The 24,579-nt window shown below is 41.9% G+C and overlaps 1 protein-coding gene across 1 annotated transcript in view; it reads left to right on the top strand.

Moving 5' to 3' along the window:
• LOC111148450 (zinc finger protein 474-like) overlaps positions 1 to 22,609 on the top strand; it is a 30,220-nt gene extending 7,611 nt beyond the window's left edge. The window contains exons 2-3 of the mRNA XM_022505002.1: positions 19,374 to 19,554; positions 22,458 to 22,609. Coding sequence (XP_022360710.1) covers positions 19,374 to 19,554; positions 22,458 to 22,609 — 333 coding nt within the window. The remainder of the gene's footprint in view (positions 1 to 19,373; positions 19,555 to 22,457) is intronic.
• Positions 22,610 to 24,579: the final 1,970 nt, after the last annotated feature.

Genomic DNA, 24,579 nt, shown 5'->3' with positions numbered 1-24,579 from the left:
GCCTTACTGCCCATTAGGTATGCAGCAAAAATGCTTGCGAAAGATGCTTACAGTAAAACTACCTAAAACCAGTCACAGGAGGGTGTGTTTTGAAACGTTTGCCTTGGAAGACCAATGGGTAGGCTAGAAATAGAGATGTCAGGTTAAGAGAGGTTTCTATAGAAGATGGGAAACTCTAGAACATGTATGAATGTTTAGGATCCTGATTCAGTGGAGAGAGGGGGTTGAAGATGCAGGAGAGGTCATGGGGACAAGTGTGAACCCTGGGGAAGAAACACACAGTAGCGGGTGAGATCCTAGCACACTGGGAGGGTGGAGTTTGACAGGAGGCGACGCTTACTCATGTCCAGAGGAGGTTGAATGAAGATAAGGCAAGTTTGTAGGCTGCTGGTGGGAAGATGAGGTAACTTGGATCTGTTCACTTATATCTCATGTTTTCTCAATGAAATACCAGTCAAGTTTATCAAGCCCATCAAATGAGAAAAAGAGGCAGAGGGAGAAAAAGTTTGATTTTAAGAGTCTACTTAGTCATTTGTCTCTTCATGCCTTCAGTTAGACTGAGTTCCTAAAATCAAGACTAAGGCTAGGCTCCTGGAACCATTTACCTCTCTGATTCGCAAACACAAGAATGTCTTGGAAGTCTTTGGAGGTGGTAGATGAAACATTCAGTGGGATCCTTCTGGGGGTTCTTAGCCTTATAATCCTCTTAAGTGGCCTTAATTCACCTCCTCAGCTGTGTTGATGTCATGAAGACCAGCATCGACCTCACAAACTGCCCCCTGATGATGCTGACAGCTGGACCACTAATGTCCAACCCCATGTGCCATTTCTTCATCTTTCCTTGGTGCCAACCATGCCCGCATACCAGGGAAGCCATTCTTGGATCCCATGACTCTCAGGTGTACCAAGCACAACTGTAAGGTAACCAGACCAGTTCTCTTCTGAACTCTTGATTCTAGAAGCCAGCCCAAAGGAATCTGTGCTTGTATATCATGTGTGGACTCTGTGTGTACTGAGGGTGGGGGAGTTACAAATTTCAGAGCAACAGCATTATCCGTGAGATTGAGGTATCACTTCCTAATATGAAAATGTGAAGAGTAATGCTCGTCTGTACCAATGACAGTTTAACATAATTATTTTTTTAAATCAGCTTCAAATTATAATTGTACATATGGTAGCAGAGACCCTAACAGGGTTACCTCAACCAGAGCCCAAAGACAAGAAATATTAGGTAGTTATTGCACTGGTGTTCCAATCTATGGCTTTCTGCTCCTATATTTGTTTAACAACTATACTGACTGTCACCTCTGTTAGAAGAGAGTATCATACAGAATAAATTCTATTAGTCAGTCCTAAAATGGACAAATCTACAACACACCACAGTCTCAAAACAATTAATTCAGGTTAAATAATTTCATACGTCTTTATGTGCTTGTTTTTCCCAGTCATTTCCGTCTCCCTACTTCCAGCCCCAAGCAGACATCTGTATTTTCTGGTTGTAGATACTTAGTAAATTGTTGTGTAATGACTGAATGGATATGCATAGTTCTTAGAAATCCAAATTCCAGGATCAACAACCAACATCTCTCCCAAGATTCTTAGAACTTCACCAAAGGCAATACAACCTTGAAGACGTTCTTTCTGAAACAGAGGTGGTTCTCCTATGAGCAGAATCTCACTGCTAAATCGTCAGACAAAAGTTCTGACTTAGGACTCTCTCTTGCTTTCCCTTTATATGGTATAATTCACCTCCTTCTTACATCTACTTCCCTTTCAAATATTTACCTCGATGAGGTTGTGTTACACATGAAGAAATGTCCTAGAAATTGAAGGAGGGCCTGATACTCCCAGGAACTCAAGAAGTTTCCAATATTTCAATATATCAATATTCTAATATTCCTCTTTGCCTTCTCTCTGAGCTGCAGGGCCTGTTAGTATATAAGATGGAGACAAATCAAGCATTGGAAATAACCCAGCTTCCAAGTTCCAGGTCAGATAGTATCTATGATTTGCTTTCTTTCTCTCTAACTATAAAACCTGGAAAAAAATGAATGGCTTTCTCTGTTTGTGAGTTTTTCCTCCCTTACTCTCATTGCTCCCTTGATGGTTCATTTTACCTGTGACCTGAAAGTCTTTGAGGGCCACAAGGTCAGGTCTTATGCAAAACAGAGAAGCACCAGAACCAAACACCAGGTTCTGTGTACTTCAACGCCGTGTATTTCAAGGAAAGTCAGTCTTGATAATAATTTGGAAAGAGACTTACTTGATCGTACACCTCACCTTCTAACCAACATCCTTCTAAAACATCAGGAGCAAAAGCAGTTTTATCTCAAACGTGAGAAGAAGAAAAAGAAGGATGAAGAGGAGGAACAGGAGGAGAAGAAAAAAACTTCAGCCAAGAATCTGTATTCCTTTCAGAAGAAAAGATCAATTTGGAATTTGTTCTTTGACTTACATTTTTCAGCCTTGTATCTCAGGATGAGCCCTTAAATAACTAAAATGCTAAGCCTATATTCCAAATACTTGTAGCTCATTTTAAAAAAAAATCAGGTACGTGCAGATACTTGAATATTAGCAGCCCTTCCAAATGATTGGTGAAGTCTTTCTTATCGTTCAAAGGAGCAAAACAAAACTCCAGATCATAAGTAACAGACTCTAATAGTGGGCCAATACACAGGCTGGGTCGGAAAATTCCTTAACGTGGCATCCAGTGATTTCCAAAAACAATTCAGTTTCAAACAATGATCCTTCCAGATGTGACATTTGGGTAGAATTGTTTGAAAACACCAGAAGGAAATGTGAAATACCAGTGGTTTCTAGACAATCAAATTGCAATTGTTGTGGTTTCAGATGGAGCTATACTATTACTCCTATACATTAAAATGCTATTTATACTTTGCATGTGTACGGAGTGCCCAAGGGAACGGAAACTTAATTATACACATTCAGTCTCCATCAGGTTTGTTGAAATTATGCTTTAAATGGCTGCAGGCAAAATTCTGACTTTAGGAATGGAGTCTCTGATGACCCGGTCTCATATTCTGATCTCATTCTACTTGTTAGCGCCTTGTGTACACTCCCTGTCTCTAATAACCCTCACCTCTAGATATCGTTGGAAGGGGCTTGGGAGAATCTGAGAAAATCCTTCACAGGAAAATCTTTCATAGGATTATCCGCATTTTTGAAAGAGGAGCTGGAAGGAGGGTGGTGTTCAACCCAAAGGAAAGAACATTCAAGGTAGTCAAGAGAACAGACGTGGGAATTGTGCTGGTTTCTCTCAAATCCTACCCAGTGGCTGATTCTGCAGACAAATAAGACTGAGCATGATGCTCTGCTAACCTTACCTCCACCATGTTTCTAGAAGCAGCTGGAATCAGACAGACCTGGAATCTGCGAATAGATGAACAATGAACTCACAGAACTTTGAGCCAATTACTAAATTTCTCCAGCTTCTGTCGCCCCACTGTGAGAGGCTGAAATGAAGGCTCTCCCACACAGGACCCAGGATGGGTGTCTGACAAATTGTCCCTTGTCAGCTCCTTCCTGCCCCTTCGCAGTGGCAAGGGCAGAAGAGCTACTCTCTGGAGGAAAACAAGCTTCACTACTTATTAACTACTCTGTGCCTCAGTTTCCTGATTTGTAAAACAAGGCTCTGAGTCCTGCCCAGGGGATTATAATGAGAATTATTGGAATTAAAGCATGTTAAGTGCTTAGTACAAGTCCTGGAACTTAGAAAGTGCTGGAGCATGATTAGCAGCTACTTGGTCAGATATTCTCAATATTGCCATGTTCCTAAGGATTTCTACAAGAGCTTTTGTCCTTTTCTCCACACGTATGGAGGAGAAAAACTTTCCCTCTTATTTCTCCATCCAAACTTTCTGCCTTTTCTGATATGCTTTGTGCACTTAACCACAGACATTTCAATTATTTGGCCCTGGTGGAAGGAATCAGGAGTGTGGAAAATCTAAAACATCCATGAAGGCCCAACTCCTCTATGTTTAATTTTGTTGTGCAGAAAGAGGAACACGGTCAATGGCATGACACCCATCCAAAGAGCCTCAGAGTCCCTCAGCCTTGGGCAGGACGCGCCCTGCTTTTGACAGCCAGTGATCAGGAGTGGGGAAGCAAAACATCCTCCGGCAAGCAGACAACTTGTGGGTCATGCCCGGTTCCCGGGAGCGTGGTTACTATGTGGTCTTGGAAACCATCCTCAGCCTTTAAAGTAAAAACTTCTTCAGACCTCGGAATGGGTGTCAAGACTCTGGTCGAGTTCTGTTGGAATTGCCTGAGGGCTAAATTCAAAGAAAGCAGGGAATTCTTGTTGTGACCATCTGTTAATTTTCACTGCACATGCTTTAAAAACAAATTAACAAACAAAACAAAAACAAAAACACCTCCCCTGTGACCTGGAGGGTTTTGAATTCCACAGTCCGAGATTTAGTCCTTTGACTCCCAGCTAAAACACAAAGATTTCATTGATGGATAACAAACCCTCTTTAGCTATTGGCACATGAATGCCCATTAACCACAAGTTCAGGTCATCTCTTAGAAATGAGATAGAAGCCAAATACCTTTGATTGGAGAGAGGTATAGGGAGATAGCTACTCAAGGCCTTCCCCTCCTCAAGTGCTTTCAGGATTTGGGTAGGCTGCCTGGAAGGCAATAGGGAGTGGTGGAGTCTGTGGTATTTTGGAGAGTAAGTTCTCCCCAAAGATATCACATTTAAAACTTTTAAGAACCTCACGCTGGTCAAGTACAACAAGACTGCCTGTTGGCTGAAATGGTCATTGGTCCATCGGGTTACAGTCAGAGATCCAGAGTATGAAGCAGAGGGAAGGGAGTTCTGGGGGGTAGCCTGGCTAAGATGCTGTGAAAGGGACAGCCTGAGTCGTGAAGGACCCATGAAGGGATGCACGTAGTTAAGTGACAGTTGAGAGCAGGGCCCACTGGCCTGTGCATTCCATACCTGAACACAGGGTAACTTACCTCAGCAGCCAACTGTCATTTGGATCACCCGTGGGAGTCCCCAAACCATGGAGGCTGTTCTTGTGAGTCAAACATCCAGGAGCCAAACCTAAGAATTTTACAGGGCTACAGAAAGTACAGGACCCTAGAGAGATTCCACAATCTGGAGAGTAGTTTTTAGAACTTAGAGTCTGAGTTTAAACATATTAGTGGGTGAAGAGGTTAAAAAATGCTTCCTCCACTCAGTGGGCTCCTTTGTCACCCAGACTCTGCTTTTGACTAACTTCACACGGAGTGGGCTCCGGGCATGCCACAGAGGGACCTGTCCACCTGACCTATTGTCCAGAGAAAGAGCTCAGGAGAAAGTGAAAAAATATTTCCCAAGTAAAGGTAGGGAATGAAGTATGGTTATCCCAACTATTGGGACCAGTTCCTTGGTTTGTATCTAGCATGGTGTCTGGCACCTGGTCTGTAACCAGAAGATTCTTCCTGAGCAACAGTATCTGGGCTACCTTGAATCACCTCCAGACAGACAGCCCATTCCTCCAGATGCATTTCCACATAGGGTAGGTATCAATCTTCCAAAAGCCTGTGCTTTTAGGAGGTGTCTCTGGGTGCTTTCTCTTCACCGTGCGACTTCAGTATCAATATTTAGAATCTCAATGCTCTCCTGGCTTTTGTGAAGTTGAAAAAAAGCTGATGAAACCCAGATATTGACAGACTAGCCATACTGTGCTCATTACCAGTCCCACTCCCAGAAACAAAGTACATGTCAACATATAGACGAATGGTCTGCGGCCAAGTCTTGAGACAGGCAAGATTGCCATGCTTATCCCTCCCATGGTCATTACTTTTTAATTTTGCATCTTGTGATTTCTACCATTACAGATTAATGATCACAACCAGATGGTTTGAAAACATGTTAAGGCGGGGCACCTTTCTCTAATGTACTTATCAAAGTCATGGTTTAGACCAACAGAGATTGTTTCTTTTTCAGGATGTTCTCACCTCTGGGTTCCTTGATTCCTCTTTGACTCTCAGGTTAATGAACATCCCCAAATAGACACAGGACATATGACTGTTTTGATGGAGGGATGTTATGAGGCAACCTTAAAAAAAAGACAATAGGGAACCCAGGGCACTCTTAACCTTGCTTAAGAGTCTGCCTTCAGCTCAGGTCATGATCCTCAGGGTCCTGGGATCAAGCCCCACGTTGGGCTCTCTGCTCAGTGGGGAGTCTGCCTCTCACTCTTACTCTCCCTTTGTACTCTCCCTCTGTCTCTTTCTTTCTCAAGTAAATAATAAAATCTTTTAAAAATAAAAATAAAAAAGGGCAATTAAACTTGCTGCATTTTTAGTTTCATTTCCAAGTAACATGTGAAGCATGTTCCTTGGAGGAAAAAGGCAGGCATTTCATTTACATACATTTTTGGCCATAAAATGACATCTTTTACATTTTGATGTGGTTGCTTTGGCGTAGCCCCACTGAAATGACCTCCTAGAAAGGAACAGGCCAACAGCTTTCATGATGGCAAAGAAATCCAGCAAACGTCTGCTTCCCAGTGCGTGAACGTGGGAGGCTTCCTCTGTTCTCTAGTGGCCTTCTAGAACCAAAGCTCTCAGGACTGACTCTCTCTCTTTCCTCTTGAGGGGAATGAACCGAGAGATGATAACTGTAGGCTGGAAGGAGGTCAAGGACATAGCCAAAGGAAATGTAAAGGCATGGATAGTTTGAAGCAAAGAACGCCTTTGGATATCCCTGACATCACCTGCAGAAAGTGACTGACCTGACCTGTGTCCTTTGTGCTCTCTCTCTCTCTCTCTCTCTCTCTCACACACACACACGCACTCATATACTAAAGGATTTTGAAGTTCCTTTTACTGGAAGATAGAAACTGGCATGAGTGATGTTCCCAACAGACCAGATGCCATGCATATAGGCATGGGGGAATAGCCCTACTTTCAAACTACTCATCTCTGCCCCAGAGCGAGGGCCTGACAGTCTAGAATTGGACTTTCCTGAATGAAATTATATGTGAACGGGGTTGCTGCTCCCCAGTGCATTGTCCCTGTTAAAAATGTTAATGTTCGGTGTCGGGGGGGGGGGGGGGGACTCAATAAAATGTTTTCTAATTCTCTCTAGTTCTTTTTCTTTTTTCATTTTTCTTCCGTGACATTTTTTTTTCTCTTTTCAAGAATTTCTTGGGAGACAAATTAAAAGCGTGCAAACCTAGACATCTTAACAATAGTCTCTAGTGCCCGGCAAACGTCGCTCTAAAGTACATCATTTGATTCTGCAATTTCCTCTGACGGGGTGTACTGCTGACTTGAAATTCACTGCAATCCGTGATCACTGCAAAGCAAAGTACTCCCCCAAACGAGGTCTGCATGAGTGGTTTTTAACCAGCTTTATTGAGGAATGATAGACAAACAATAAACTACGTTCATGAAACTCACGCACCTCAATGAGTTTTGACAGTTTTATGTACCTGTTATATCACCACCGTAATCAAGATACAGAACATTTTCATCACCCCGAAGATTCCTTATACGCTTCATTCTTGCTTCTACCTCCTGGTGACCCCTGATTTGACTTTTAAGCACCACAGCTTCGTGCAGATTTTCTCTCCCTGGAATCCGGCAGCAATGGGCTCTTTCATGTCTGGCTGCTCTCAGCCTCATGGCTCTGAGTGCTATCCATGTTGGTACAAGCATCAGTGGTACTTATTGCTAAGTCCATGCCATGGCAGTGTGATACTTTATCTATTTAAGGGTGTTTCCAGTTGCCTTATTTTTTTTTCTTAAAAAAATTTTTTTATTGGGGCGCCTGGGTGGCTCAGTGGTTTAAGCCGCTGCCTTCGGCTCAGGTCATGATCTCAGGGTCCTGGGATTGAGTCCCGCATCGGGCTCTCTGCTCAGCAGGGAGCCTGCTTCCCTCCCTCTCTCTGCCTGCCTCTCTGTCTACTTGTGATCTCTCTCTGTCAAATAAATAAATAAAATCTTTAAAAAAAATTTTTTTATTATGTTCAGTTAGCCAGCTTATACTAATACTAATATTAGTATAATAATACTATACTAATATATCATTAGTTTTTGATGTAGTGCTCAACAGTTCAATAGTTGCATATAACACCCAGTACTCATCATAACATGTGCCTTACTGTTTTTATTATCACTTAAGAATGCTTTCTACTTCAGGGAAGGCAAAACCTACCTGCGTTTTCTCAACAAGAAAGAAATCAAGACGGTTTAATCTGTGACAAGTATCAAATGCCCCAACATGAGCCATGCCTTCATCTGATTCTGTCTCAAAAGGATGAGGTCCTCATCCTTACACTCAGGTCTCAGTACGATCAAGACACTTTTCATTACTTTTCTCATTGCCCTCCCTCTGTCTGACATCCCAAACAGCACTGTGCCTTAGCTGTGGCTGATGCCACTCAGTTGGCAGAGAAAGTACTGGCTGCAGGTCTCTTCTGTGCAATCATGCCCCAGCGCCCGAGGCGTGGCTAGTTTCTTGTGGCAGGCAGGTGGAGTCTGGGATCAGGACCAAAGTGGAAAGATGGCAGGAAGCTTTGAAGAGGTGCCAACCTTTCGGTGTGCCTATTTTGAATAGACTGGTCCTTGCTCTCATACTCTCTCTAATCAGTCTTCATGACCGACTTTAATGTGCTCATATTAACTGACTACAGTAATATTAAACAGTTGTTGAACAGGTCAAGTGCTTTTCTATCTATTCAACAGCCCACTTTACTGGCTTCTGGCCAAAACCCTTCCTTCCTTCCTAGGGCAGGCTCCTGTGGGGCTCTGTCTATCATGGCACTTAACCAACTTTTCCTTCTAATTGAACAAGTAGTTGATATGCTAGTCTCCATTACTAAAGAAAGCTAAGGATTGGCATGCCACATAACCTCCAGCACAGGGAAGATGCTATCCTCCGTTTAAACATTTATTGCTGGAAGGAGCAGATGAGTAAAGTCATGAAGATAGGAAAAGTTGAGAACTGTTGGCTCTAGCTTTAGGTCTGGTGTTGAGTTTGGTGTGGCTAGTAGACCTGTTTCATAGGTCTAAGGTTGGTATGAGTGAAATCAACATGAAATGTTTGGCCTTTCTTCTGTAGCCACGGAAAACCACAGAAATTCTGGATACCACATCAGACACACCACGTCTGCACAAAACATAGTCAAGTGCAGAGAAGAGAGGGGGGAACCTGGGAGGCTGAAAATTCTATGTTGATTTGTCAGTCCAGCCACAATTGGACAACGGAGGACCCAGGGGATGGTTCAATCCATCCATCCCCCCAGATTATCTCTTTGGCTGCCACTTTTTAGCATAAGATGGCTAATACCATACGGTCCCACTTAGCTATTTCTGAAATCATACTTTGGCTAACGCTACCAGGTCAGACAACCGAGGCTGAAAAAAATGAAAATATCTGGAAGTGCTGTATTTAGATTATCTTAGGTGGAAACAAACTCATGCTAAATTCTGTCTTCAGATTTTTTTTTTCCAGGCCTTTTTATCACTTTTTTAAAGTAATGGAGTAAAATTCTAGGGCTTCAATTAAGTTATGTCATATAAACATGTGACTGATGTATGTTCAACTATGAACAGCTGACAAAATAAAATGGTACTATTGGAATAATGTAATTTAGGATACTGTAAATATTTTCATTTTGCATTACAGTTTTATTTTATGCTATGCAAAACTATTCATTTATAACATTAATTCTAGGTCCAGTTACTAATTGATGACAACACTAGATTGGATTATCTACACAGGCTTGATTATACCATCTTTTATCAGTTATTTAAGGAATGTTCAGAAAGTACTTTGGACTCCACTTGATTTTTCCATTTAGGACTAATTGGATTACCTAATCCCAACTGAAGTTTTGACCCTGGAGTTGATATTCTTCTTCTTATTTTATTATTCTTATAAAAATGACACATGTTTATTATAAAAAAATTAAAGCCACTAGTAAAGTACAAACATTGGCATAAAAATTGTTCCAAGCTCCTTTTTGTTTGACCTAAGTGATTATTATTCCAGGAATCTCTCTCTGTGCACAAACATATATAAATAAACAGGCATGCAGATGTTTTCATGGGACTAAGGTGGTCATGACTAAGTTATTAATACAGATATTAATAAAGGAAAAAACAGATACTATATTTAATTTTACTTGATTATGACAGAAAGAAACCAAAGAGATGGTGATGGTATTGCTGAATTTCAGATAAATATTTCTTCACTAAAGAATACTCATTTTTAGGGCACCTGGGTGTCTCAGTGGGTTAGGGCCTCTGCTTTCCACTCAGTTCATGATCTCAGGGTCCTGGGATCAAGGCCCACCTCGGGCTCTTTGCTCAGCAGGGAGCCAGCTTCCCCCTCTCTCTCTCTCTCTGCCTGCCTCTCTGCCTACTTGTGACCTCTCTCTCTGTGTCAAATAAATAAATAAAATCTTAAAAAAAAAGAATATTCATTTTTAAAGGAACCGCTGCAGTTAAAAAGCAAAGATAAGTTACCAGATTTGAAAAAAAAATGTGTAACTCTGGGTTTTATTTTTATACTGTTTGAAGTAGTTATTTGTCATGACAGTAAAGAATTTAGTATCGTTAACATCTTTGCCCCTCTCCTTCCTTTCTCAAATTTTGGTAAGTATTTTTATATGTTGAGGAATGTTCTTTTCTTCATTCTCTTCTCAAAACCCCAATTTTCAAGGTCAAAGCCAGTCTTAGAGTCACGGCTTTGAGATTTCTGAGCTCGTTTGGTCGCTTCATCTCTTGATTCCTTCTGTTTTATTAAATCATGTTTTCCAAAAGAGATCAGAAGTAGAGTGATTTCATAATTTGTTAACCAAATAGGGACACCTTAGATAATTCAAGAAGGAGCTACTGTTAATTGTCAAGACAACCGGTATCACAGGGACTGTTTTAGGCAAAGCAGGACTGAAGATCACCCTAAAGCCAGACATGGTGTATTTCATAAGTTCTTGCTTCAACTCAGCCCTTTTTTGAGGCATTTTGAGGCATTTAAATGGTGCCAAATGGTTCCTCACACAAAGAAGCATCTATTGGGGGAATAAAAAAGGTTTGCTTCGACTAACTTCCTGGGGGCAATGGGTGGGCTTTACAGAGTCCACCAATTGTTCAAAATCATATGCCTAATTCTGTATCCATGGACATTATTCTGGAAAGAGGACCGTATAACTCATTAGATTTTCAAAGGGATCTATTGCCCCCACGAGCATCACTAATCTCTGTTTCACCACAAATCTCCAAAAAGCTATCTTGCTGGGTTATGTTCCCCTAATGTAGGAATGATATCACATAAATATAATTTCACATTATCATTACTTAGTTTTTGTTGTGGGATTAGCATAAGGAAGGACAAAATGTAGAGTTTTTCTGATCTTTCGTAAAATTGCTAGTAATGACTTTGATTATACTTATCAGTATCTCTTTTGTTACGATTCATACGCTAACACTTACCATTAGGCATATGTCTCCCCCTCAACCAGTTGTTCTACTTCCTTCTACAAGCTCTATCGCAACTGAGTTGTGCTATTTACTGGGTTTCCTTTCAGCCTGAGCTGTCAGGGAGGTCACTGGGAGCTGTTGGAAGCTTTTGAAATAGATTTCCTAGTCTAGGATTATAGGAACTTTTTCCATTCTTCTTTTGTTAATACCTTGTTTCATACCAAAACACGCACTTTGTTGGTCCTTGTTCTGTTTCCATCACTTAGATGGTGGTATTACACAGCTATTTATATTTTATTTTATTTTAATCTTATTTTAATTCTAGTGTAGTTAACCTACAGTATTACATTAGTTTCAAGCGTACATTATAGAGATTCGGCATTTCCATACATTACCCGGTGCTCATCATGACAAGAGCGCTCTTTAATCCCTATCACCGATTTCATGATGAAATCGATTTCACCCATGCCCTTCCGCTCTGGTAACCATCAGTGTGTTCTCTAGGGTTAAGAGTCTGTTTCTTGGCTTGTCTTTGTCTCTCTTTTTTCCCTTGCTCTTTTGTTTTGTTTCTTAAATTTCACTTATGAGTGAAATCACAGGGTATTTGTCTTTCTCTGACCGACTTCACTGAGTGTTATGATCTCTAGCTCCCTCCATGTCACTGCAAATGGCAAGATTTCATTCTTTTTGATGGCTGAGTTCTGTTGTATATACTATACCACTTTTTATCCATCTGTCTATTGATGGGCATCTGGGCTTCTTTCATAGTGTGACTACTGTAGATAATGCTGCTAAACATCGGGGTGCATGTACTGAACTAGAGTGTTTGTATTCTTTGGATAAATACCCAGTAGCACAATTCCTGTGTCATAGAGTAGCTCTATTTGTAACTTCTTGAGGAACCTCCATACTGTTTTCCAGGGTGGCAGCACCAGTTTGCATTCCCACCAACAGTGTAGGAGGGTTCCCCTTGGGGCGCCTGGGTGGCTCAGTGGGTTAAAGCCTCTGCCTTTGGCTCAGGTCATGATCCCAGGGTCCTGGGATTGAGCCCCGCATCAGGCTCTCTGCTCAGCAGGGAGCCTGCTTTCCCCCTCTCACTGCCTGCCTCTCTGCCTACTTGTGATCTCTGTCTGTCAAATAAATAAAATCTTAAAAAAAAAAAAGAGAGAGAGAGGGGGTTCCCCTATCTCTGCATCCTCACCAACACTTGTTGTGACTGCTACTTATTTTAAACTGTAAAAGTAATACGTGGATGACCAGTCATTCCCCCACAGTGACTCAGGAAAGTTGTTAAATGTCCACTTTCCTTTGCCATGCACAGTCCTGGCCCGAAAGATGAAACATGAAGTGTTCTCAGTAGAGAAAAGACATAGCAAAAAGAGAAGAAAAAAAAAAAAAACACTGCATGGAAAATAAAATGATAATGCCAATGGTAGCCAGCAAAATGATTGGAAACATATGAAAGTTAGTGGATTCAAGTTAAAAGAAATACACACATGTGAAAGCTTTCCCTGAAGGGCTCAATGCCTTCTGTCCATCTCCAGCCTCAGTAGACTTTCTCAGGAAATCAGGAAGCAAAAGCAAATTTGTGATGAGCCCTTAATAAACTTCCTCCCTGCTTCCCCACCATAAAACAGTTCGCACCCGAAAGAACAATTCCGCAGAATCAGAGATTAACTTCTTAAAAAAATCTTTTACCTTAATGTTAAAAAATTAACACCTCACCCCAAGAATATCTGAAATGTTGACAGGAAGACTGTTGATTTAACCATTTGCTCTGCTGGAACTTTTATCGGCTTCCTCTTTGCCTTCCTTTGATTATGGTTTCCTGGAATCCGTGGTCCTGGCAAGACCCCAGGTAGACAGCCCCCGGAGCTGCGCCGGGCAAAGCCTCGGTGTGCCTGCCTGCCTGCCTTGCTTGCTGGGCTGTGTCTTGTCATGGCAGACCCTATGCCCTTTCTTCTTCCCCTGGGGCGCTGACCGACCCCCTCCGCCCTCCATCTTCCCCCTACCCCTAACCAGCTCAAAACACCAGAGAAAAGAGGCTGAAGAGCAAACCGGTGGGGTGGGGGGGACCAGGGGATGGAACTCTTTCCGCTCTCTTTGTAAGTTTCCGACTGACAATGGTGAAATTAATGAAAAGTAAAAGAGGTTCTCTTATCTCCATTCCGCCCCGAGGGGATGCATTTTTCTCTTCAGCTGTGTTCTGGGTTGCTTACACTTCTCTGGAGCAGGCTTAGGAGTAAAATGTTAAAACCTAAGAATATGGAGTGTGTTGCAGGTTCAACTGCAGTTCAACCACAAATATAGAGTATGGACCAAGCTTTGGAAAATATAATATAGAACATCTTAGCCTTTTTATGGTATTAATTTTCTCCCACATCCCTTTAAGTTATTTTGTGCATATCTTCTGGCCTCTGGATCTGCCTGTTTTCTTCTAATTTTTCCTTCCAAAAGAAACCTTCTGACAATGTGACATGAACGTCTCCATTAATGACCCGTGCCATTTATCCGGCTTGTATGCTTGGTTAAATACTGGATTTGGCTCATATTTCCAATATGGAATATTAATATTCATTATTCGCAAAGTAAAAAGGCGAGCTTCTCATGTTAAACTTTAAAAAGCCTTATTTAATTAATCTTCAAGTAAATGAATCTGTAAAAAATAGTAAGAAACCGATGGGTATTTTGAAAATTACTGCTTCTGCTTTAGCCTTTCTCTTAGGTCTCGAATTTGCCAGATATTTTTAAAGTCACTTTTCAGGCATTAGATCCTGTTACACGGCAAATAAAAAAGAAGACTAAACGCGATTTGGGCATTTTTTGATGAATTTAGTTTACTGGCATACTTCAGCATAGAATAATAGAAGAAAAATATTCTACTTCAAATAATGTGCTTTTTAAAAAATGATTCTTTGGGGGCGCCAGGGTGGCTCAGTCAGTTAAGCATCCAACTCTTGGTTTTGGCTCCGGTTATGATCTCAGGGTCATGAAATTGAGCCTCAGATTGGGCTCTGCATGGAGCTCAGAGGCTCCTTGTGATTCTCTCTCCCTCTGCCCTTCCCCCCTGTTCTCTTTCTCTCTAATTAATTAATTAATTAATTAATTAAAATATTTTTAAAATTATCCTTTTTTAAATTATTGAAGTCTAGTCAGCATACAATATTATACCATGCTATCTTAGTTTCAGGTGTACGACATAGTGACCAGACAATTCTGTAAATTCCCACTGCTTACCCCAGACAAGTGTAGTTACCATCTGCCACAATACAATGTTACTACGATATCGCTGACCGTATTCCCTACCTGTACTTCCCATTCCCACGACTTACGTATTTTATAACTGGAAGTTGGTACCTCCGAATCCCCTTTACCTTATTTCGCTCATCCCCCACCCATCTCCCCTCTAGCAAATAACGTGTATCTTTTAGAAAGTGGATCATCTCAGGAATAACTCCATTTTCCATTTTCCTTGCTGTGTATTAGTGACTTTACTCCTCTAGAATTGTCATTTCTGTTTGGGTATGCAGAAACCAGAAACATGTTTTCTTCTTACTGTGATTTTGCTCTGTCTCTTCGCGCTGCAGGTGTAACCCCCATTCGCCTTTGTGAAAAGCTAGTTGCCTCTCAAACATGCATACATTTTACGGTGTCTTATATCCCCAAAGGAAACCACACCACCAATTTAATTTGTTTCTGCTTTCATGTCACCCAGTGCTACTTATAAACACTGGAAAAGGTCTTTTCATTCCACTGAAGTTTTTTGCAGCTCAACCTAACTGGGTCTTAGTAGTCTTCCCTAATTGAGTCACTATCAGTATCACATTCTCCGCAATGCCAAGAGAATCCCAATTTGTTTTTGCAAAACCCCCCATAATTTTTGCTGTTCTGTTTCCCAGAATCCGAATCTGTTTGTTCTCTGAAGATGGTTTGCCTCACGGTTAACTAAAGTCATCCTGTAGGGTCTCCTTCTTGTGCCTCACTTCTTCTTCTTCTTCTTCTTCTTCTTTTTTTTTTTTTTTAAGATTTTTGTTTATTTGACAGACAGAGATCACAAGTAGGCAGAGAGGCAGGCAGAGAGAGAGGAGGAAGCAGGCTTCCCGCCGAGCAGAGAGCCGGATGCAGGGCTCGATCCCAGGACCCTGAGATCATGAGCTGAGCTGAAGGCAGAGGCTTTAACCCACTGAGCCACCCAGGCGCCCCTGTGCCTCACTTCTTGACAACCCATCTCTCTCTCTTTTTTCTCCTTGTCATCGGAGGCTAACATCTCTAATTACCCCTGAGGATCACATCTCCTCCTACCTCCTCTGAGACATTCCCATACTTAGCCTTCTTCTCTCAGTCCTAACCTGCTCTCTGCCTGAGATACTTCTACCCCTAAAACAACAACCAAACAGATCTTTTTTTTTTTTTTTCTTAAGATTTATTTATTTGAGAGAGAGAGAGAGAGAGAGAGAGCAGGGGAGAGGGGCGGGAAGAGAGAAAGAATCTCAAGCAGATCCTTGCTAAAAGCAGAGCCTGATGTGGGGGTTGATCTCATGATCCTGAGATAAGGTCCTGAACAGAAACCGGCAGTCAGAGCTTAAATAACTTTGCCACCCAGGTGCCCCCAAAACAGATCTTTCTTCAACTCTACTTATGTCTCAAATTTCCCTTCTGCAAACTTTTTGAAAGTATATTTCTGTTTTCCTTGACCTTAACTTTAAACAGTTTCGTTTTTATCCTTATCCCTCCATTGGAGCTCAACTCTGAAAAGTCACTGGTACATAATCTGTTGGCAACCAAATCTAGCGACTTTCCTCAACCCCCCATTACTCCCAGTGGCGCTGCACAGATGTGATGACACTGCCTTTCTGGAAACCAGAAGTGTTTCCAGAATTCTGAACGGAGTCTTTTGTCTCCATGCCCTGTTTCTTTAATTACGAACTTGAACCTTTGTCTTTCCAGGCTGTGACTTCCTTTGCCCAATCTCTTTGTTGTAGATATTCTCTCAGGACTTTCCCTCCATACATACTCTATATGCTCCTTTTCTGGAAATTTTCGTGGTTTTAGACATCGTCTCTGTGTGCATAGCTCTGAAACCCATGAATTCTAAATGACAGGCCTCTATTTGCTGTTTTGGCTGGACTTACGTTTGAATTCTACTACGATATCACATGCAACAGGTCCAGAACAGATTCCACTTTTTTTCTCCTTCCCTAACCTGCCTTTCCGGGTTTCCCCTTTTCCTCAAGTGACATCGCCACTGATGTTCTCTTGGATCCGTGATTTCCGTGGATGCTCAAGATTTCGTAGATATGCTGTCAACACAGCCCTTTGAGATACATTATTGCCAAACTAATTTTCGAGAAGTGCAATTATAGGTCATTCCCCTCTGAATAGCTTCCTGCCACTTACAAAACAAAATCCAGATCTTAATATGGCATTCATGGTTGTTGATAACATGCCTGAAGCCAAACTATCTGATGATCGTTCTCAAGACCACACTTATCACCGGGCAACTATTTCTTATTATTAATGTAAATATTTTATATTAGTTGCTCTTTTCTCTACTCATCAGGTTCCTGTCCCCGAGACTCTGCTCATGCTGCTTCCTGTCTCCAACACCTTTTGTGATCCAAACTCCATGCATTCTTCAAATGCTACTTCCTTCAGGCTTCCCTGATCTTTACAGCTGGAAGAAACATTTCCAACCTTTGTATTTCATTTATGTGTTACTAATAGAGCCATACTCATCTTCTTTTGCTTAGTGTTTACATGAAACTTCTTCCCCATCCCACTGCTTGTAATCTGTTTGTGTCTTTATTCATACAACATGTTTCTTGTAAACAATATATAGTTGGGGTTTTTCATCTATAGCTTTTTCTTTAATCTAGTCTGTCAGTCCATACCTTTTGATTATGTTCTTTAGTCTGTTTATATTTGCTGCAATTATTGATATATTTGAGTATAAATCTATCACCTTAGTGTTTTAATTCTATTCCTCTTGTCCTTGTTTGTTTGTTTGTTGATTGGTTGATTCCTCCTTTCCTATCTTTCTTTGACAAGTGGTTAACTTACCTTTTTTTTCCTGATATTCTATGTCCCATGTTGAATTTTTTTTAAGATTTTATTTATTTATTTGACAGAAAAAGAGAGATCACAACTAGGCAGAGAGGCAGGCAGAGAGGGGGAAGCCGGCTTTCCGCCGAGCAGAGAGCCTGATGCAGGGCTTGATCCCAGGACCCTGAGATCATGACCTGAGCCGAAGGGAGAGGCTTAACCCACTGAGCCACCAGGCACGCCCCCCCCCATGTTGAATTTTTAGTTCTGCCTCTTTGCATATGCTTGTGGTTTGTGATTACTGTAGAGATTAAAGTTTGCACGTTTAACATATCACAGTCTGTGTTTAAAAGATTAGTTTCAGAAAAAAATCTAAGAATTCTGTGACAATCTATTTCCAGGGTTTAGTCCTTGCTTTAGGTAAGCTGAATGCACTATAGGCTTTAAACTCCCCCAGTGGTAAGACACCCCTGCCTTGTACTTACAAGGCTCTTCCCTGTTCTCCTGCTGCACCCTTAGGCTGCTGCAGACCCTTCATGCACACAACACAGAGGGAGTCCCTCCTGCCGCTGCCCCCCCCACCTTTAGTTCCCACCCCTCCCATCAGCAGTAGATTGTTCTTATCTGGTACCCTGTGCAAGGTCTAATTCTCCAGCTCTACCTTCAGATTTAGGCAGGACCTGCATTCTTGAATTGATGAGGGTCTCTCTGCTTTGTTAGACTGCCCCCTCCGACTGCCTTACTGTTACTGGGTGTAAGACATGGTGGGTTGGAGGGCTTGTGTAGATAGTTCCTGCATGCCTGCCTTCCCTAGGGTTCTCACTCAGCTGTTCTGCCTTTTCTCTGTGGCAGACACCTGCTGCCTCATACTCATGTAAGGTTACAGCTTGGGAGATATTCTTTTTGTCAGGCTGATGCACTCTCAAACTCAGGCAGTCCTTTTAGTTCATTAATGTACTTTGAAACTTTGATTCTCCAACACACTAAGAACTTATGGTTCCGTAAGTTATCTGATTTGTTCTTATTGCTTAGGTGGGAGCAATCTTTTTTGTCACTTTCTATACCCTGGGCAGAAGCAGAAACTCCCTATTCCATTTTATCCTTCACTCTTCCATAGATTTAGTTCTCTCAGAAACAAGTGCTAAGAAAAAGACTCGAGTTCAAGCAGTTCATTGGGGAGGTGGCCCCAGGAAACCCCAGTAAAGTAGTGGGAGGAAGACAGGGAAGAGAAGGAAGTCTGTATAGGGTGGGAATGAGCAGCTGAGGTGCAGTCCCGCAGGGGGCTCTTGGAACACTGCATGGAATCAGCCTGGTTGGTGAAGTGGCCATTATCGACCAACTTCCACTTGTGATTGATTAGCTGCCCTGTCTGGGGGTGGCGCCTGTTCCAGGTCAAAAAGGCCTAGAATCACAGGAAGTTGTTCAGGTGAGGGAATGTGGGATGGTACAGTGTCTCCTCTAGACTCTCCAATGACACTTATGATTTTACTTCTCAGGAATATTGGCCTACTAGAGCCTGATGTTATTGAAAAGATGATTCATACCTGATTCATTTCCATAGTCTCCTAGCAGGGAGAATGGCCAGAAGATAAGTAAGCAAGAATTATTAAATGAGAAAACACATTTTATAAAGTACCAATTCGTAGAATTCTGGTCATCTCTTTTTAATTTCTTATCGTCCTCCCAAACCCACACCCTCTCCCCCACTCCCAATCACTCAGATGACGTGGTTTATTCTCTTAATTGCCAAAAATATTTCAGTTTCCCTGACTGGTTGGAATTTTAAAAACTGTGATTGTCTAGCTAATGTGAATGTATTATAATTTTAAAGTGTTATTTCTACACTTGCACTTTGTCTAACAGATATTTTATATTCCCTGTAGCCAACAATGATAAGGCGTCCACCAACAGTTATCTGCTACATTTGTGGTCGTGAATATGGAACAAAGTCTATTGCCATCCATGAACCACAATGTCTGAAAAAGTGGCATAATGAAAACAACTTGTTACCGAAAGAGTTAAGGAGACCAGAACCTAAAAAACCAGAAGTCAGGACCATTACTGGTAAGTTTTTGAAAAAAAGAGAAAAGAAGAAAAGACTTGAGTGTGTAAGGGAGACTTTTCTCTCCGAACTTATTAGAGGAGAGGTATTCCTTTCTTACTTATTCAAACAACTGAAATCAGCAACATTTACTGTCTTGATTACAACCAAATAGGAAAAACAGTTCTAGAATGCCTGACCAAAGGACCTCAGAAGCTAAGATGTAAAGCCACTATTGTCAAAACTGTGCAAGGAGGGAGACCCACTGGCACTCCCTGTATTTCCCAAAAGCTACTTTCATGTATTATCAAACTTAATACTTAAGAAGCACAAAGCTTAAAAAATCTTAGAGGGCACCTAGAGACATGTTTTCAAATATGAATATGTCTTAGTATTCACAGAGCAGCATAGCAGACTCAGTTTGCAGGGTCCACCAGCCAGGGTGCAAAATGAATAAATTGGTTCACGTGTGACAAAAGGGAGGGTGGGGACCATGGTGAGTGGGAGAATGCTGACTCTCTCTAAAGGAGGTCTCTGCTACCTGCTTCCTGCTGTTACCTTTAAGAAATTTATTCCCATGTGGGCATATTTTTTTTTTTAAGATTTTATTTATTCATTTGACAGAGATCACAAGTAGGCAGAGAAGCAGGCAGAGAGAGAGGAGGAAGCAGGCTCCCCGCTGAGCAGAGAGCCCGTTGCGGGGCTCGATGCCAGGACCCTGAGATCACAACCTGAGCCAAAGGCAGAAGCTTACCCCACTGAACCACCCAGGCGCCCCTCCATGTGGGCATATTTTTGATAACACGAAGGAAACTGGAAATCCAGAAATTGATATGCAATGCCCAGATCTTTCAAACTTTGCAATTAATACTTTGTACAGCACGGCACAAGCCAAATGAAACCCTGTAAACTGCTGTGTGCAGCCTCTTTATGGAGCCTTTGTTTGCTCATTTGGGGCAAGAACAAAGTAGTTCAGAAAATGTTTGCCAGACCAATTCAGCCTCGCATCTTATTTCTACTGTCATCACTTCCTCAGCAGATCCCCTCAAAGGAAAATCATTCTTGGTTTTAAGAAAATTACCATTCAATTCATTAATCCTCTTTCTGTAACTGTAGATTTGCCTAACTAGAGGGTACCTCCAAGTTATTCAGTATCAATGAGTCCAGAGCACTCTTGTCAGAAATGTGACACAGAAGAGTTCTCTAACTCCCACAGAGTGGAATCTAGGTTGCCATGATAAAGTTCTAGAGGCTGCTAGGACCCGACTCTTCACAGTCCTTGCCAAGAGTAGGAGAATCCATCATTCAGGTGGGAAAGGTGTTCAAGGTGAACACATCCATACATGAAATGAGAGCATTTGCCCACAAAGACGTTATTTACCTCACTGAAACTCTCTTCCTAGCAGTTCTGTGTGGTGTCAAAAATCTGTTCACTTCTGACTTTATCACCTTCTCTGCACAAGTCTAGAAGAGGAGAGAGAAACGACTGGTTTGAAGGCCCTGAGGGGTTCATTAGTCTGTTACTGGCCACAGGTGGAAATGGTGGGCCCTATTCCTGTACTTCCCTGCAGTTGTCCTCTGGGTGCCACACTGTTTTTGTTTCTGAAGGTGTCCTTCCATCTCGAGGCTGAGAAAATTCCCATTCCCACCCTATGGACTTCTTCTGGTCATGGGGTCCAGACAACCCTTCCTCCAGATCCAAAGTCAAAGCGCTACTCAAAAACTTTTAGTAATGTGATGAATCCTCCCCAGTGAGACTCAACAGGTACTCTGGAATTTTTGAATCCATGTTACATCGTATGAGTAAGGAGAAAGTCCGTGCCATTCCCTTTTCAATAGTTTTCAAAGCTCTCAAAATACACATCCGTATCCTGCATGGAAAGTGATACTGGGTTTGTCCAAAGGAGAAAAATGAAGTTGTGCTGGAGTTTAATTTCCCGTGGAGTAAAATCAAGAACATGAGGAGTAGTGGGATGGGAATCTAAAGTTTGCTATGCTTGTGTGAACCATTAGGAAGGAGTCACAGGAGAATTGCCTGGGCTTTAATGAAGAAATATTTGCTGTGAAAATGATAAAAAGAAAAGTATGCAATTTAGGTTTGAGTGCCTGGCTACACTTAGGGGGGCCTTTTTGGGTGATTCGAAGACACAGTCAATTTAATGTACTAAAGCCATTCTATTTAAATAAGGTTTATTAAAGCTAAATCCCGCACTTTTTCTAAAATAAAGCCATATGCCTTTTCTCCTATGCTCTGCCAATGACGATTATACATCTCTCAGATATCTTGGTTGTTCTCTTAAGGACACTTCTTTTCGTCAGATTAACTATTCTGTTTGCATTCTTTGCTTTAATTATTTAAAGAGTCTCTGAGTTTATGGCCATGACGAGAAGATACATTTTTAGGATATCATTCATCCTAAATTCACCCTGAACTGTCAGTTTTGGCCTTTCAGAACATTCCATTGAAGGATTACAGAAGAGGAAAACACAAATGCATGTTCTTTTCCCTTTGTAAGTTTATATTTAGAGTCAATTGGAAGAAGGCCAAAAGTTGTATTTACAAGATAATAATGTGTAAGCAAAGATGTTAATAATTAGTGAAGAATGCATTATCATAACACATAAAACAACAGTCTTCCCCTTTTTAAAATCCAAGGAGTGAAAAGTCTCTGGTTCATAGCTAACTTTTTACTCAACCCTTGAAAGAGGGAGTGGTACTTTTTTTTTTTTTTTTTGGCAAAAGTAGTATGATTTGTCTAAACCCTCAGTCAACAGGTATTTCCTGAAAATATTTTCCATAAAAAGTAGAGTATGGTTGTCCAGAATAAAAACTGATCCATGTTTTACCATTTTTCTTTTTCTTTTCTTTCCTTTTTGTTCCTTTTTTCTTTCTTTCTTTCTTTTTTTTTTTTCTTTAACTTTCCAGCCAAAGGTTTCTATGATCTCGATGCCTTAAATGAAGCTGCTTGGACCAGTGCCCTGAGCCAGTTGGCTCCCTGTAATATTTGTGGGCGTACCTTCCTGCCAGACAGACTGATTGTTCACCAACGATCCTGTAAACCAAAAGCCGTCAAGTAAAGCCCTCTCCCAGCACAAGTGTTACAGGACTTAGATCCTTCCGAGAGAGATCGGGGTATGGAGAGCCGGAGGGAAAGGGGGTAAAGCAAGGAAACAAGAAACCCTGGAAACCACTCGAGGTTGTCTAGAGCGGGAAGCCTGCTCAGGGTTCTGGTGGCGCGAGCGTGACCATGACCCTGACGTGGTGGGCCGTCGCTCTGCATTTGCCGAGCCGCTGCGTGCTTGCGCGCAGACACACGGTGGCGAAGGGAAGGGAGGGCTCGTCACACTCCCTGGGGCAGAGTTACCCGTAGGCTGCAACTCCTCAGGGCTGGCATTTTTGTCTCCAGGAAATTTCAGAGCCAACTGTTGCTGTTTTTCTTCCCTTCTCTTCTTCCTGAGCAGGATTTTTGAATTTCACAATAAGGCCTATTATTTTTCAGGGAACAAGAGGGTTCAGGTGGCGATTTCAGGCAACTCCTTTGTCTCCAGAAGAACTGGATTCCTTCCCACCCTTGTGCTTTCTGAAATAAGGCGCCACTCCCTGTTTCCTCTAACCCAGGGAAACGCTCTTAATTGAGCTGTTGATTGGGAATCTTCTTTTCTCTATAAAATCATTGCACAGCAAAGACTTTCAAAAAATAGCTAAGGAGTTAAAGTACTAGAATCATGTCTAACTCCTACTCCCTTACCAAGAGCGGGAAATGCTACAGAGAAATTTCAGAATTGATGCCAGTCTCATATGTCAGAAAACTGCTACAGTGCGATTCATCACATGGGTGGTGGAGGTTAGCGCTTTCCTCCTATAGGAGAAGTCCAGAGAGTTCTCTGTGGCCTCAGAGAGGCTTATAGGTGTTTTATTGTTGAGCTCTAAAAGCCTGCCAGGAAGTTCTGTGCCTCCCCACCCACTGCCCAGGCAATGGCTTGTGCAACTGCTCTGTGTTTTAGACCTTGAATGTGCATTCATAGAGGCGGGGCTCTCCTGGGAGGAGGCCAGGGTCAGGAGGTGCTCTGCCCAGGAAATTCTGCTCCCCTGGACAGCGCTGCGTTGCCTGGACTCCTGGCAGTTTTGCTTGAGGTCTTTGTTCATTTTATGGCTGAAGTTCAGAGCTATCCAGGATCCACTGGGTTGCTGCAGACCTTGAATTCATGACCTAACACAGCACAGTCAGCTCCAAATTATACAAGTAAATGTGTTGGACCTAATATTTTAGTCCCACGTCTCCAATTACAAGAGGTTAGGTTAAGATAATTGCACTAATCAGTTGTTGTTATTATTTTGTTTTGTTTTTGTCCCAAAGGAAGAAGAGATTAACTTTTAAAATAGTCTTTAGGTACCCTCAAAGAAGATTACCCTCTTGAGAAAGATAAAGCATCTAACACCCTGTTGATGGTTTAGTTCTTTCATTTTGCTAGCACAGATGACAACATCTAATACCGGAGTTAGTGTACCGTCAATCAGCCACTGTGCTTAGAGCCCCTTAGACTGCCATGCGGATAAATCTCCCATCAGCCTAGGAGGAGAGGTTATCTTTATTTTATGTCTCAGGAACGGTATTTAAATAGATAACAAGCTAACTCGAGGTCACACTGGGCTTGAGTAGAGGGATGGACTAGGGAAGCAAACTCATGACTCCCGGAATCCCACACTCCCACCGGTACCCGTGCTCTCTGTATGCTACATCTCATCACGGGCTCGATGATCCAGGCGAACAAATGATCCAACACATGTGATTTTTTTCTTTTTCTTTTTCTTTTTTTTTTTTTGTACCCAGCGTTAAGTAACTAAGGCAAGTAGGGATTTTAGGATGCCTGTCGTTTGCCTGCCCGTCAGGGTTTCTCTTAAACAGAAGAGGTGAAAACCCAAGTTTGCACAGCTCTTTCAAAAGCCACCCTGCCTGCCGCAGATGTTGAGCAGTCCAGCGGGGAAATACACCAAAAATGCTGACCTCAACTTTGAAATGGATTGCCACTTGGGGTCCTAACAAGAC

Source organism: Enhydra lutris, unplaced genomic scaffold (assembly GCF_002288905.1).
Source record: "Enhydra lutris kenyoni isolate GAN:26980312 unplaced genomic scaffold, ASM228890v2 scaffoldscaffold19, whole genome shotgun sequence".
Lineage (NCBI taxonomy): Eukaryota > Metazoa > Chordata > Mammalia > Carnivora > Mustelidae > Enhydra > Enhydra lutris.
This window is presented reverse-complemented; position numbering and strand designations above follow the sequence as displayed.